This window comes from Carcharhinus amblyrhynchos, unplaced genomic scaffold (assembly GCF_965287045.1).
Source record: "Carcharhinus amblyrhynchos unplaced genomic scaffold, sCarAmb.v2.hapA scaffold_90, whole genome shotgun sequence".
NCBI classification, from domain to species: Eukaryota; Metazoa; Chordata; class Chondrichthyes; order Carcharhiniformes; family Carcharhinidae; genus Carcharhinus; species Carcharhinus amblyrhynchos.
In genome coordinates, this window is record NW_027649830.1 from 209173 (window position 1) to 225851 (window position 16679).

Sequence of the window (16679 nt, forward strand, 5' to 3'; positions counted from 1 at the left end):
AGGGAAGAAGTTGTTCTTGAGTTGGTTGGTACGTGACCTCAGACTTTTGTATCCTTTTCTCGACGGAAGAAGGTGGAAGAGAGAATGATCAGGGTGTGTGGGGTCCTTAATTATGCTGGCTGCTTTGCTGAGGCAGTGGGAAGTGTAGACTGAGTCAATGGATGGGAGGCTAGTTTGCATGCTGGATTGGGCTACAATCACAGCCTTGGGCAGAGCAGTAAAAAGTTTTTAAAAAGTTGTAAAGTTTATTTATTAGTGTCACAAGTAGGCTTATATTCACATTGCAATGTGAAAATCCCCTAGTTGCCATACTCCAGCATCTGTTCAGGTACACTGAGGGAGAATTTAGCATGGCCAATGCACTTAACCAGCACGTTTTTGGACTGTGGGAGGAAACCGGAGCACCTGGAGGAAACCCATGCAGACGTGGGGAGAACGTGAAAATTTCAAACAGACAGAAACCCAAGCCGTGAATTGAATCCGGGTCCCTGGTGCTGAGAGGCAGCAGTGCTAACCACTGTGCCACCGTGTCGTTATACCAAGCTGTGACACAACCAGAAAGAATGCTTTCTATGGTACATCTGTAAAAGTTGATGAAAGTTGAAGCTGGCATGCCAAATTTCCTTAGTCTTCTGAGAAAGTAGAGGTGTTGGTGGGCTTTCTTAACTATAGTGTTGGCATGGGGGAGAACTAGGACAGGTTGTTGGTGATCTGGACACCTAAAACCTTGAAGCTCCTGACTCTTTCTACTTCATACCCATTGATGTAGACAGGGGCATGTTCTCCACTACGCTTCCTGAAGTTGTTGCCATTGAGGAAGAGATTTTTGTTGCCGCACCACTTCACCAGATTCTCTCTCTCATTCCTGTACTCTGTCTCATCATTGTTTGAGATCCAACCTAGTGTGGTGGTGTCACCAGCAAACTTGAAAATCAAACTGGAGGAGAATTTGGCCGCACATTCATAGGTGTATAAGGAGTACAGTAGGGGGATGAGGACACAGCCTTGTGGGACACAGGTGTTGAGGATGATTGTGGAGGAAGCGTTGTTGCCTGTCCTTATTGGTTGTGGTCTGTGGATTAGGAAGTCCAGGATCCCGTCACAGAGGGAAGAGCCAAGGCCACGGAGTTTGGAGATGAGTTTCGTCAGAATGATGGTGTTGAAGGCTGAGTGGTCAATAAAAAGGAGTCTAACATAGGTGTCTTTGTTATCTAGGTGTTCCAGGGTTGAGTTCAGGGCCAGGGAGGTGGCATCTGCTGTGGACCTTTGCGGCAGTCCACAGCTCCCTGTGATTTGGGTTGACAAGAGTCAAGTAACATTCGCACCACCAAAGTACCAGGCAATGGCCCTCTTCAACAAGAGAGGATCTAACCATTGCCCCTTGACAAGCGTAGGGACCAAGGGAGTAATCTGTGGGTGGAGCCAGAGGACATTGGTAGAATGTTGAACGAATAGTTCACATCTGTCTTCATTCAAGTGAATGGGGACAGTGGTAGAATTCAGGGAGAGAGACTGAGAGGTTCTGGAGCAAATCGATAGAGGGAAGGACACAGTATTAGAGTGTTGGCAGCCTTAAAAGTTGATAAATCTCTGAGTCCAGATGAATTGTGCCCTAGGCTGCTGCGGGAGGCAAGAGAGGATAGTGCAGAGGCTCTGACCCAAATTTCCAATTCCTCTCTGGCCACGGGGCAGTTGCCAGACAAGTGGAGAACAGCTCATGTAGTTCTGCTATTTAAAGAGGGGTGTACAGACAAAGCAAGGAACTGCAGACCAGTGAGTCTCACGTCAGTGGTAGGGAAACTATTGGAAAAACTTCTGAAGGAGAGAATCTATCTCCACTTGGAGAGGCAAAGCTGAATCAGGGATAGTCAGCATGGTTTCGTCAGAAGGAGGTCATGCCTGGCAAATTTGATTGAATTTTTTGAGGAGGTGACCAGGTGTGTAGACGAGGGGAGTGCAGTTGATACAGTTTATATGGATTTCAGCAAAGCCCTTGACAAGGTCCCACATGGGAGACTTGTAAGGAAGATAAATGCACATAGGATACAGAGTAACTTGCTAAAGTGGATTCAAAATTGGTTGAACTGTAGGCGACAGAGTGATGACAGAAGGCTGCTTTAGTGACTGGAACTGTCCAGTGGCATAGCACAGGGGTCTGTGCTGAGTCCCCTAATGTTCGTCATTTAGAGAAAAGACATTGATGACTGTGTGGGGGGCTAGGATTAGTAAATTTGTGGATGACAAAGATTGGCCGGGCGGTTAACAGTGAGTGTCATGGGCTACAAAAAGATACAGATGGAATGGTCAAATGGCAGATAGAATTTAACTGTGAAAAGTGTGAGATGATATACTTTGGAAGGAGTAACTTGACAAGGAAGAACTCAATGAATGGTAGGACACTAGCAAGTTCTGTGGAATAAAGGGACCTTGGCGCGTTTGTCCACAGATCTCTGAAGGGTAGGTGTTAGTAGGGTGGAGAAAAATGCGTATACGATGCTTGTCTTTTTCAGTTGAGACATAGATTACAAAAACAGAGAGGTCATGTTGGAGTTGCATAGAACTTTGGTGAGGCCACAGCTGGAGCACTGTGTGCAGTTCTGATCGCCATGTAATCAGGAGGATGTGATTGCACTGGAGGGGGTGGAGGGAAGATCCACCAGGATGCTGCCTGGGATGGAACATTTAAATTATGAAGAAAGATTGGATGGGCTTGAGTTGTTTTCATTGGAGCAAAGAAGACTGAGGGGTGACCTGATCAAGATGTTAAGATTAAGAGGGGCATGGACTGAATGGATAAGGAACAGCTGTTCCCCTTAGTTGAAAATCAGTCATGACGGGACACAAGTTCTAGGTGAGTGGTTCGGGGGGGATGTGAGGAAAAACTTTTTTACCCAAAGGGTGGTGAGGATCTCGAATGTGCTGCCTGGGAGGATGGTAGAGACAGATTGCTTCACATCCCTTAAAAAGTACCTGGAAGAGCACTTGGCTAATCATCACATTCAGGGCTATGGGCCAAGTGCTGGCAGATGGGGTTAGGTGGGAGATCAGATGTTCCTAATGTGTCATTGTGGACTCAGTGGGCCGAAGGGCCTCTTCTGCGCTGTGAGATGCTGCAATTTTGTGACATTCGGTGGCATTACCATTGTTGAACCCCCCTTTATTAGCTTTTACCATTGAGCAGGAAGTGAACTAGACCCAGTCAGTTAGAGTGAATCTAACCATCTCCCCATGACGTTCCATTGCATTACCATCGTCGAATCCCCCACTTCAACATCCTGGGGGTTGCCATTGACCAGAAACTGAACTGGACCAGCCACATAAATACTGTGGCTACAAGAGCAGGTCAGAGGCTTGGAATCCTGCAGTGAGTACTCACCTCCTGACCTCCAGTTGGCAGGAGTGACTTTGGTAGGGGCCTTGCTCTTCATTCACTCCCCTGCTCAATGAGGGAAAGGTGCATGTTGCAAGGACACCACAGGAGGGGAGAAGGGGGAGGAAGCATTTAAAAAAAAAAAATTTGTTCATACAAGTGTTAATCTTGACTGTCTTTTGTTCATCTTCCCGCAGGCACCCCGGAGTTCATGGCTCCAGAAATGTACGAAGAGCATTACGACGAATCAGTTGATGTTTACGCCTTTGGCATGTGCATGCTGGAGATGGCTACCTCAGAATATCCTTACTCAGAGTGTCAGAATGCTGCCCAGATATATCGCAAAGTAACCAGCGTAAGTGTGAATTGGAGCGGTGCTATGGCACAGTGGTTAGCTCTGGTGCCACACAGTGCCAAGGTCCTGGGTTCAATTCCCGGCTTGGGTCACTGCGTGTAGGGAGAACAGACAGTGATCCAAGGCCGGAATTGGAAATTGTGACTTTCAAGGGGCGTTTTGACGAGTACAAGAATATGATGGGAATAGAGCGGTATGGTCCCTGGACGGGCAGGTTCGGGCAGCATGGTTGGTGCAGGCTTGGAGGGCTGAAGGGCCTGTTCCTGTGCAGTAATTTTCTTTGTTCTTTGGTCAAGCGCTATAAATTGTGACCCAAACTTTGCATTGCTGAGAAATCCCTGAGAAAGCAGTCGGGATAGATCTAACCTCTCTGGCACCTCCTTCAATAAAATCTTTACTTGCTGGAAACTCACAGATTCAAATGTGGTTACTTTCTTTTACCACAGCCCACTCCAATCTGCCAGTGTGCCCTCCCCCTTTCTTTCCCTCTCAGCAATGCAAGGAGCATTTAAATTATGAAGAGAGGTTGGATAGGCTTGGGTTGTTCTTGTTGGAGCAGAGAAGATTGAGGGGTGACCTGATCAAGGTGCTAAGATTGAGGGGCATGGACAGAGTGGATAAGGAGCAGCTATTCCCCTTAGTTGAAAGTCAGTCATGAGGGCATAGGTTCTAGGTGAGGGGCAGGAGGTTTAGGGGGGATGTGAGGAAAAGCTTTTTATTCCGAGGGTGGTGACAGTCTGGAATGTGCTGCCTGGGAGGGTGGTGGAGGCAGGATGCCTCACATGCTTTAAAAAGTACCTGGAGGAGCACTTGGCACATCATGACATTCAGGGCTCTGGGCCAAGTGCTGACAGATGGGGTTAGGTGGGAGTACAGGTGTTTCTAATGTGACAGTGCAGACTCAGTGGGCTGAAGGGCCTCTTCTGCGTTGTATGATTTGATTATTCTAAGTTGTGTCATTGGATGCAGATTCACTGGTGCCCTCCTGTACCCCCTTATTGCTGTGTGTCGAGCATCACTGTAAAGCTGACACCAGTCCTTGCCCACTAAGCACGTGGGGCCTTCTCCAATCTCACTGACCAGGGCTCGGGCACAGGGACCCCTTATTTGATTACTCCCTCCAATTTTCCAAACTCAGAGATGCTGAGATGATGGCCTTGCAATATCATCACCAGACTGTTAATCCAGAAATTTGGCTGATGCTCTGGATTTCGAATCCTGCCAAAACAGATGGTGGAATTTGAATTTAATAAAATATATCTGGAATTAAGAATCTACTGGTGACCCATTGTCGATTGTCGGAAAACCCCATCTGGTTCACTAATGTCCTTTAGGGAAGGAAACCTGGTGTTCTTACCCAGTCTGGCCTACATGTGACTCCAGACTCTCAGCAATGTGGTTGACTCTTAACTGCCCTCCTAACAAGGGCAACTAGGGATAGGCAATAAATGCTGGCCAGTTAGCAATACCTATGTCCCACAAATGAATTAAAAAAAGACCAGTTGTGGCTTCAGCACTGCCTATGGCTTCAACAGCACAACACATATAGGACGGTCTCAACAGGGATCTTGGGTTCATATCGCACTATCTGTAACCCCCATGACTTGCCTGGGTTCGCAAAACCCCACTTACTGCACTGTCTGGAGACAATACACATCTCTTTAACCTGTGCTCAGTGCTCCTTGCACTCACGTTGTTGGCCTCTTTAAGACTTGAATAGCAGGTTAGGTGTAAAGATTTGCATTCTAGTCAGTAATCTGTAAACTGTCTGTGCTTTATATGCTCTGTCTGAGGCCAGAACTCTTCATTCACCTGACGAAGAGGGAAACCTCGAAAGCTTGTGAGTTTACTATCAAATAAATCGGTTAGACTTAAACCTGGTGTTGTCAGACTTCTTACTGTGTTTACCCCAGTCCAACACCGGCATCTCCACATCTTCACCAGCACAGACCAGGAATGGGACATCAAATCTTTATTCCTCATTGTTGGTCCAAAATGCTGGACTGTTTGCACTACTTTTGTTTCTGGTTTTGTGAATGGCACTCGGTGGGTCCCATAGTTCAAAGGCAATGGGACTTTCTTTGCTGCTGTCTCAAAGCCATGTTGGCACTGTTCTCCCAGGAGAGGGGAAAGCTGAGAGGGGATTTGACCGAGATGTCTGAAATCACAAGGAGGGTCTGGAGCAGAGGGACAGGAAGTGTTCCCATTGGCAGAGAGATTGGGAACCAGAGAGACACATTGAAGGCAATTGACAAAAGAAGCATCGGCGACACGGGGAGAAACATTTTCATACAGCGAGTGGTTAGGAGCTGCAGTGTGCTGCCAAAGAGAGTAGGGGAGGAAGGATCAGTCCACGGTTTTCAGAGTGAATTGGATCCTTATCTAAAAGGGATGAATGGTGCAGGGTTATGGGGTGAAGGTGAGGGAATGGCATCAGATGAACTACTACTTCAGAGAGAGACAGCACAGATATAATGGGCCAAATGACCTCTGTTGGAACTTTGTTTTTTCTCTGGTGATGCTGGGTGCTGAGGATTAGAGTATGGGCTATGTGTGGAGGAGATGTGTAGTCATTGCCAGATGGTGTTTGCGAAATGTTGAGGTGCCTTCTATAACCCTGGCCTTCTGTGGTCCTGTCCTAGGGCATTAAGCCAGCAAGCTTCAACAAGGTGAGCGATCCAGAAATCAAAGAAATCATTGAAGGATGCATTCAGCAGAACAAAACGGAAAGGTGGGATTTTGTAATTTTCTCTCAGGTGGTTGTCTCCCCTCCGGCACTCTGCTGCACCCACCCCCCAGGTGCTCTGGCCCCTCTCCCCTTGGGTGCTCTCACCGCAGCCCCCCCCAGTGCTATCTCTGCCACACCCCACCCCTGGGGTGCTCTCATTCCCCCCCCGCCAACCCCACGGATGTTCTCCCCTCCCCCTAAGGTGCTCTACCGCATTCCCACCTCCCCTAGCATGCCCTCCCCTCACCCCCATCTGGCTCGAGTGCGCACTCACCTGTGTGCTGTTATTTGCAACACCCCCTCGGGTGCTCTTGTACACCCACCTCAGGTGCTCTTATCCTCCCCACCCCTCCCCCCCTGCCCCTTGGGTGCTTCTTCCCCCCCACCCGCCCCCCTTGGGTGCTTCCCTCCCACCAATTCCCTTGGGTGCCCTCACCTCATCCGGTGTTCTCACCCGCCTGCCCCTCCCCGGTCTCAGGGGTGCTCCTGTGCCCACCCACATGGGCGCCGTCTATCTGCCCCCGTCCACCTCTGTGGGTGCCCTAGCCCACACCCGCCTCCATGGGCACGCCCTGTACGCCCCTGCAGACCGTCCGTCCACATGCGTGTCCCCCACCCACCTCCCGAGCGCCTGTAATTGAACATAGAACATTACAGCGCAGAACAGGCACTTTGGCCCACGATGTTGCGCCGACCAATTAAGAGAAAAGCAATGACCCTCTAACCTAAACCAATCCCTTTCCATCCATAAACCTATCCACGGACCTCTTAAACGCCCCCAAACTAGGCGCATCTACAACTGCAGCAGGCAGGACATTCCAATCCCCCACCACCCTCTGGGTAAAGAACCTACCTCTGACATCCGTCCTATAACTACCACCCCGGCAGAGGATTCTGAAGATTCAGCGTTTTCTGACAGAAGAAATTCCTCCCCATCCCAATCTTACATGATCTGCCCCTTTATCTTTGACTACTGTGTGTTCCCTTGTTTTGAATGCCCCCATCCCTTCCTAGCTTGGAAACCATTCTATCAATGTCTACCCTGGTGGGCCCTGGGCAGCACTACTGCCACAGAATGGCAGAACCCGGGTTCGATTCCAGCCTTGGTTAACTGTGCGGAGTTTGCACAATCTTCCAACGTCTGTGTGCATTTCCCCTGGATGCTCCAGTTTCGTCTCATTGTCCAATGATGTGTAGATTGGCCATGGTTAGTTGCCCAACAGTGTCCAAAGATGTGCAGGTTAGGGGGCCTTTGCAGGATAGATATATAGGGTTACATGGATATGGCCTGCGTGAGATGCTCTGTCGGAGAGTCGGTGCAGACTCGATGGGCAGAATGGACTCTTTCTGCACTTTCGGGATTCGGTGAGAATTTTGTAAGTTTCAATGAGATTACCCTCGTTCTTCGAAACTCAAGAGAGCACAGGCCCAGTTTCCTGATTATCTCTTCAGAAGACAGTCATGCCATCTCAAGGATTAGCTGGGTGAGTCTTGGTTGCAATCCCTCTACGGCACGCATTTCCTCCTTCAGATAAGGAGACCAAAACTGTGCATGATTCTCTGCCAGAGTTGTTCTTGAGCCAAAGGGTATTTTCCCATTGAGCTGAGAACTTGTTATCCCCTTCAGTGTAGCTGTCTTTTTAACCTGATCTGATACTTTTGGATATGCGGCAGGAGGAAAACGGATTCTTATGTTTTTAAAGTGTTAAAATAACTGCTTTGAGACAAGGTGTATTATCCAAGTTGAAGGAAAGGAAGCGATCCCTTTTCTGTTCTTTGACATGATCGCAAAGCCTCACCAGCTCCAATCTAGGTCAGCGCCTGCAACCTAATCGGGCTGCATGGCAGAATATGAGCTGCTGCAAGACGCAGGTGAGGAGAGATGACAAAGCCTTGGCTTGCAGCTTGCTTTCCACAGCTGCTGACACTGTCATCATGTACCTGTGGAAAAGGTGACCCCCTCTAAGTGCTTATGCAAAGCACAGCCAGGACAGAGCAGCCCAACTTGATTGGCAGCTCATCCACAAACATTCATTCCATTCACCACCAACGCACAGCAGCAGCTGTGTGTACCATCTACAAGATACACTTTAGCAACTTACCAAGGCTCCTTAGGAAGCACCTTCCAAACCCACAATATAGGAAGGTATTAATTTGGAGCAGAAGTAGCATTTCAGCCCTTTGAGCCCGCTCTGCCATTCAATCAGATCCCCTCTTATCCTCCTAAACTCCAGCAAGTACAAGCCCAAACTTTTAATCTCTCCTCATACATCAATCCCTTCACCCAAGGGAATCAATCTGGTTGAACCTCCTCTGAACTGCCTCCAATGCCACCACATCCTTCCTCAAATAAGGAGACCAAAACAAGATTATCTAGAAGGATGAGGCTGGCAGGTGCCCGAGAATACTGACTGTTCCCCTCTTAGCAACTTACCATCCAAACTTTGAACTACATCAGCCTTTCCTTCACAGTCACTGGATCAAAATCCTGGGACTCCCTCTATTCGGTCTCCCCTCATTTTCCGTCTTTCCAGGGAGAACAACCCCCAGTCTACCTAATCTCTCCTCACAGCTAAGACCCTCCATACCAGGCAACATCCTGGTAAAGCTCTCTACACTCTCAAAAGAGTGGGGTATACCTATACCGCTGCAGCAGTTCAAGAAGGTAGTTCACTCACCATCATCTTGAGGGAAAATTCGGGATGGACAACAAATGCTGGACCTAGCTGGCGACACCCATGTCCCGCCAATGAATGTGTGCTACAGAGTAATGTGTGGTTTGCACACACAGCACCCGTCACCCGAGCAATTCATGGTAGCTTTGCGTTTTTAAACGCACCACATTACACAGATGTTGATGTCTTTGCACTTTGAGTCACCGTGGATACTGCGAATAAGCAGAACCTATCTTCAGACACGTACAAGATTATTTTAAGATTGTTTTCTAACACCCTCAGCTCAACTCAGCTGCTCAGTTGTGACCTGGTTCCCCCACAGTGCCCCAACCTCCTCGCACACATGAGCTCAGTCTCCCATCACAGATCTTCTTGCTCACCCCAGTCACCTTAGCTGAATTGCAGACCTTTTCTGCGCGTCCAAGGACAGCAAGGGAACAAAGCACTTCTGCTGCCCAGCGTATGTTGGAAACAGTTGATGGGACCACACTGTCTGCCCTTTACCCAGGCACGCACATCCCCACAGCGCATTTATAGAATTTGCCAATTAATATTTGTCTGAACTCTTCCACCACTCTCTCTCACTCATCCTCATTGCACAGGGGACATTGAGACTGTGGGGCAAATAATTGGAGCAGGCAGACAGCGTCTCGTCCCCATTTTGTATGTCATTCACAGTGCAAAAAAGGCCATTCAGCCTGACTGGCCCATCCTGCTGTTTATGCTTCACATGAGCCCCCTCTCCATTTCAGCTTATCGGTTCTTTTCCTTTTTACTCCCCCTCAAATGTATATCCATCTTCACCCTGAATGCATCTATGCCATTTCCCTCAATCGACCTTTGTGGGAATGAGTTTCAGGTGAGAGGAGGCAATGGCCTGGTGGTATTACCACTGGACAATTGTTATGAAGCAGTGGTTGATTTCCCCCCCCTTCCCCTCCCCCCCCTTCCCCTCCCCCCCCTTCCCCTCCCCCCTTCCCCTCCTCCCCCCCCTTCCCCTCCTCCCCCCCTTCCCCTCCTCCCCCCCTTCCCCTCCTCCCCCCCTTCCCCTCCTCCCCCCCTTCCCCTCCTCCCCCCCTTCCCCTCCTCCCCCCCCCTTCCCCTCCCCCCCCCCTTCCCCTCCCCCCCCTTCCCCTCCCCCCCCTTCCCCCTCCCCCCCTTCCCCTCCCCCCCCTTCCCCCTCCCCCCCTTCCCTTTCTGAGAACTAACATCTAACCACTCAGAGTACCTCACCTCATAATCTGTCAAAAGTGTGTGAAAAGTGGTGCAATCTGCTCTTTAGCAGCTTTTAGTAGTTAAATCAAAATAACTCCCCAACACTCACTCTAAAGTCAACAAGTAACAATTTATTTATCTAACTAACAGTGAACAAATTAACTAAACTATTAACAAATCTAATAAAACATAGTTTGAATGGAATGCTGTTTAGATGAATATAACTCCCACTTATTAAACAAAAATAGGATTTAGTCACTCTCAAATACAACCAAGTTTGGCATCTTTTGGAATATTTTGGGCTTTCTCTGTTGATTCTTTTGTCTGGGCCTTCTGTCTTACATGGCACCTTCACTTTTTAGATGGTGCTTTGAGCTGAGAGCTTTGAGCTGTACAGATGGCAGTTGCTGCTTCAGTTATTGTCCCACTGCCTGTTCTTTTGTAGCTGTGATGACATATTAACATCCCTCAGAGAAGGGTTGATCCCAGGTTGCCAAAACCATCAAATTTAAATCTAACAGGTTGATGGTATCCAAGTGCCTAATTTAAACTGATGCGCTGAATTCAGAAACATTCAAATGCCTGAAGCCTGTTACCAAGGCAACCCTGCTGTTTGGCCTTTGATACAAATGTTTCAGTCTATGTACTGGTACCATTTGCACCTGTGTTTTTAACCCTAAGCACAGCAAGGACGCTCCCTTTTTAAAGGGACCACACAATACTTTCACCTCTTAACACTACCATTTTTTGATAATTCTGCAAACATCAAATTCTAACGTTCTACTCAACTTTGCAACACTCTTAATCCAGAAACTCAGCTAGTATTCCGGGGACAGGGGTTCGATTCCCACCACAGCAGATGGTGGAATTTGAATTCAATAAAAAAAATTGAAATTAAGAATCTACTGATGACCATGAAACCTATCGTTGATTGTCGGAAAACCCGTCTGGTTCACTAATGTCCTTTAGGGAGGAAATCGGCTCTCCTTACCCAGTTTGGCCTACATGCGATTCCAGACCACAGCAATGTGGTTGACCCTCAACCACCCTCCAAGGCTAACCAGGGATGGGCAATAAATACTGGCTGCCAGCGAAGCTCGTGTCCCACGAATGAATAAAGAAAAAGATTCTGTCCACTGTCTGGGCATGCATTCTGCCCTTGTTTCCACACTGCTAGGAAAACCTCTGTCTCCATTTGAACTTTTTTGCCCATCCCTAGTTCCCTTGGAGGGCAGTTGAGAGTCAACCATGTTGCTGTGGCTCTGGAGTCACATGTAGGTCAGAATGGGTAAGGACAGCAGATTTTCTCCCCTCGAGGACATTAGTGAACTAGGCGGGTTTTTCCGACAAATGGTCATCAGCAGATTCTTAATTCCAGATATTTTTTATTAGATTCAAATTCCACCATCTGCTGTAGTGTGGTGGACCCGGGACCTTAGAACATTAGCTGAGTTTCTGGATTAACAGAATCTAGCAATAATACCGTTAGGCTGTCACCTAGTTTATTTATTAGTGTTGCAAGTCAGCATACATTAACACTGCAATGAAGTTACAGTGAAAATCCCCTAGTCGCCACACTCCAGCACCTGTTCAGGTACACTGAAGGTGAATTTAGCACAGCCAATGCACCCTAACCAGCACGTCTTTCAGACTGTGGAGTTCAGACCCCGGATTAGATGACAGAGCAGGCTTGCCAGGATGCATGGCCTTTCCCTTCTGACTGCTTACCTTCTCGCACACAGGCTGGTTATAAAGGACCTGCTGAGCTACGCCTTTTTCGCAGAGGACACTGGTCTGCGGATTGAGCTGGCCAAGGAGGACAGCGGGCAGAACATCTCGCTCGCTCTGCGGGTCTGGGTGGAGGACCCCAAGAAGCTGAAGGGGAAGCACAAGGACAATGAGGCGATCGAGTTCAGCTTCGACCTGGAACATGACACTCCTGAAGAGGTGGCACAGGAAATGGCAAGTGTTCCACGCCAACCCCATCCTATGTTCTTCAATTTGATTTATTATTGTCACATGTATACAGTGAAAAATATTGTTTCTTGCACACTATACAGACAAAACATACCGTTCATAGTGTACATAGTGGAGAAGGAAAGAAGAGAGTACAGAATGTAGTGTTACAGTCATAGTTAAGGTGTAGCGGAAGATCAGCTTAATGCAAGGTAGATCTATTCAAAAGTCTGACAGCAGCAGGGAAGAAGCTGTTCTTGATTCAATTGGTACGTAGCCTCAGACTTTTGTATTTCTTTCCCGATGGCAGAAGGTGGAAGAGAGAATGTCTGAGCATGTGTTGGCTGCTTTGCCGAGGCAGCAGGAAGTGCAGACAGAGTCAAAGGATGAAAGGCTGGTTTGCGTGATGCTGTTGGCTATGTTCAGGACCCTTTGTAGTTTCTTGCAGTGTTGGACAGAACAGGAGTCACACCAAGCTGTGATACAACCAGATAGGATGCTTTCAATGGAGCATCTAAAAACTGGTGAGATTCATAGCTGACATGCCAAATTTCCTTAGCCTCCTGAGAAAGTAGAGAGATTGGTGGACTTTCTTAAATATAGCGTCACCGTGGAGGGGTCAGGACAGATTAAATTGTTGGTGATCTGGACACCGAGAAACCTGAAGCTCTTGACCTTTCCACTTTATCTCAGTTGATGTAGAGAAGGGCATGTCCACCACTACACTTCCTGAAGTCGATGACTATCATCTTTATTTTACTGACATTACTGACATTTGTCCACAGATGCTGGGTTTCAGCAGGTCAGCGGGTAGGTGATGTGGAGTTCGTTGAGCCACCCTCCAGGGCTTGAGCTAGTTCTCCAGGTTGACGCTCCTTCGGTGCTGCATTGCCATGGGTCACCCCTGCAGGAATTTACCCCTCTGTTCCATTGCTTCACGCAGTTGTTAAGAATTGGGAGTTCTTCCCAGACCCTGGCCAGTGTTCCTTTCTTAACTGACAAGGACTGGGTGTCCTTGTGCAAGAATCACAAGGAGTTGGTTTGCAGGTGCAGCAGGTAATTAAGGCGGCAAATGGAATTTTGCTAGAGGGATGGAGTTTAAAAACAGCGAGGTTGTGTTGCAGCTGTATAAGGTGCCGATGAGGCCATACCTGGAGTACCGCGTACAGTTTTGGTCTCCTTACTTGAGAAAGGATATACTGGCACTGGAGAGGATGCAGGGGAGATTCACTAGGTTGATTCCGGAGGGTTGGCTTCTGAGGAGAGACTGAGTAGACTGGAACTGCACTCATTAGAATTTGGATGAATGAGGGGAGATCCTATAGAAACATATAAGATTATGAAGGGAATAGATAAGATAGAAGCAGGAAAGTTGTTTCCACTGGTGGGTGAGACTAGAACTAGGGGGAATGGCCTCAAAATAAGGGGAGGCAGATTTAGGACTGAGTTGAGGAGGAACTTCTTCACACAAAGGGTTGTGAATCTGTGGAATTCCCTGCCCAGTGAAGCAGTCGAGACTACCTCGTTGAATGTTTTTAAGGCAAGGATAGATAAATGTTTGGACAGTAAAGGAATTAAGGGTTACGGTGAGTGGGTGGGTAAATGGAGCTGAGTCCACAAAAAGATCAGCCATGATCTTATTGAATGGTGGAGCAGGCCTGAGGGGCCGAATGGCCAACTCCTGCTCCTAGTTCTTACGTTATTATCCCCAAAACCTGTGGATGCCCTTCCTGGCTGTCAGCGTGGTCAGCGAGTCTGTCTGCATCATAAGTACAAATGCACTTCAATCGTTTTAAATTCATTCTTTCATCTGAGCATTGGCGTTTGTTCCCATCCCTAATTGCCCCTTGATTGCTCTTGCAAAGGCCATTAGAATTAATGAGAAGAATTAACCGCATTGCTGTGGCTGTGGGTCACGTAGGCCAGACGGAGAAGTATGGCAGATTTCCTTCCCTAAAGGGGCATTAGTGAGCCAGGAGAGTTTTTCCAACAAACTGAGATGAGTTTTAAATTCCAGGGTTTATTAATTGAAATAAAATTCCACTGGCTGCCATGGTGGATTTGAAGCTGTGTCCCCCTGTCTTCTGGGGTTGGCATGATGATTCAGTGAGAAAATGCAGAGTCTGGTGTGGAACAGCAAAATTGAATGTTCCCACCTCTGTGCACATGCTGTGGGGGGTGTGTTGTCAGCTGAGGCAGCAGTAGTGCAGTTTCAATCGGCCTTCAGTCCCTCTGGAATGGACAGGGCAAAGCATTGACCTGGCTCCTGACTGCTGTTTACAATTATAAAATCCTGACAATACAGAAGGAGGTCATTCGGCTCATTGAGTCTGCACCAATTCTAAACAGGCCCTCTCCCTTGCCCTAACCCTGTAACCCCACACTTATACCATGGCCAATCCATCTAACTTGAACGTCATTGGACACTAAGGGACAATTTAGCATGGCCAGTGCACCTAGCCAGCTCGTCTTTGGAGTGTGGCGGAAACCGGAGCACCGAGAGGAAACCCGTGCAGACACAGAACGTGCAAACTTCACGCATAGACGGTGACCTGAGGCTGGAATTGAACCCGGGTCCCTGGCACTGAGAGATAGCAGCGCTAACACTCCAGTGTCTGTTTCTGGGAGGTCTGCGTGGTTGCAGGTGTTGAGCGCAGTGACACGTTTGCCCTTTTTCAGTCATGCCCCCCCACAGTCAAATGCCCAGCTGACTGTCTATGTAAGTTCACAAGTGAAGGAGGGAGAGGTAGGAGGAGCTGCTTTTTGTGGCAGTCCAGAAATAACCACCCCAACAAAAGGCAAGGGCTGTGAGCATGCATGGTGCACGAGGATTGTTGGTAAGGATACTGGTAAGCTATCTATATAATTCAAAGTGTTCCATGTGCTTCTAGGTCAAGTCCGGCTTTTTCCACGAGAATGACTCCAAGCTGCTGTCTAAGTCCATCCGAGACCGGGTGTCCTTCATCAAGAGGAAGAGGCAGAGGACACAGCAGATCCGAGAGATGGAGGAGCGCCGTGAGCAGGAGGAACAGGAGAAAATCCGGTCCCAGATGGAGCAGATGCAGTCCCAGACCACAGTGACGTCCCTGTCTGCCACTGGTTGGCAGCCAAGCCTGACAGAGTCCGAGGACCCTGAGGTCGACCAACACGTGCTGCAGAATAAGCTGCTCACGGGCACTGTCTCATGTGAGCTTTCAGACCTCGTTCTCTCCTCCTTGAAATGCTTTCTCATCCCCAAATCTGCCTATCTTCAACCTATCTTCATAAGGCATGCCTCCGAATCCAGGCAACATCCTTGTAAATCTCCTCTGCACCCTCTCAATAGCTTCCACATCCTTCCCGTAGTGAGGCGACCAGAACTGCACACAGTACTCCAAGTGGGGTCTGACAAGGGTCTTATAAAGTTGCAGCATTACCTCCCGACTCCTAAACTCAATCCCTCGATTAATGAAGGCCAGTACATCATATGCCTTCTTGATCACATCCTCCACCTGTGAGGCCGATTTAAGAGTCCTATGGACCCGGACCCCAAGATCCTTCTGCTCTTCAACACAGCCAAGACTCCTACCCTTGATATTGTACTCCTTCATCCTGTTGGTCCTGCCAAAATGGACCACTACAAGTTTATCCGTGTTGAAGTCCATCTGCCACTTCTGTGCACAGTCTTGCATCCTATCTATGTCATGCTGCAAGTTCTGACATCCCTCCAGACTATCCACACCACCAACCTTCGTATTGTCTGTGAACTTATTAACCCATCCCTCCACTTCCTCATCCAGGTCATTTATGAAAATGACAAACAGTAAGCGTCCTAGAACAGATTCCTGGGGCACTCCACTGGTGACCGACCTCCATACAGAAAAAGACCCATCCACAACCACTCTCTGCCTTCTGCAGGCAAGCCAGTTCTGGATCCACAAGGCCAAAGCCCCTTGGATACCATGTCCTCTCACCTTCTCAAGAAGTCTTGCATGGGGGACCTTATCAAACGCCTTGCTGAAGTCCACGTCAACCACGTCTACCGCTCCTCCTTCGTCAATGTGTTAAGTCACATTTTCAAAAACTCAACTAGGCTCGTAAGACACGACCTGCCCTTGACAAAGCCATGCTGACTATTTCTGATTATTCTAAACTTCTCTAAATGTTCATAAATCTTGTCCCTCAGAATCCTCTCCTTCGACTTACCGACCACTGAAGTCAGACTCACCGGTCGGTAATTTCCTGTGCTATCCCTGTTCCCTTTCTTGAAAATAGGAACCACATCCGCAATCCTCCAGAACCTCTCCCATCTCCATCGACGACGCAAAGATCATCGCCAGGGGCTCTGCAATCACTTCCCTCACCTTCCACAGTAACCTGGGGTACATCCCATCCGGTCCC

At 48.3% G+C, this 16679-nt stretch overlaps 1 protein-coding gene across 7 annotated transcripts in view; it reads left to right on the forward strand.

Annotated features, from left to right (window-relative positions):
• The window catches only part of LOC145338050 (serine/threonine-protein kinase WNK3-like), a 127788-nt gene that overhangs the window by 51047 nt on the left and 60062 nt on the right, over window positions 1-16679 (forward strand). For all 7 annotated transcript variants that reach the window (XM_080182828.1, XM_080182829.1, XM_080182832.1 and 4 more), the window contains 4 exons: window positions 3568-3725; window positions 6368-6456; window positions 12086-12305; window positions 15191-15485. In XM_080182828.1, coding sequence (XP_080038954.1) covers window positions 3568-3725; window positions 6368-6456; window positions 12086-12305; window positions 15191-15485 — 762 coding nt within the window. The remainder of the gene's footprint in view (window positions 1-3567; window positions 3726-6367; window positions 6457-12085; window positions 12306-15190; window positions 15486-16679) is intronic.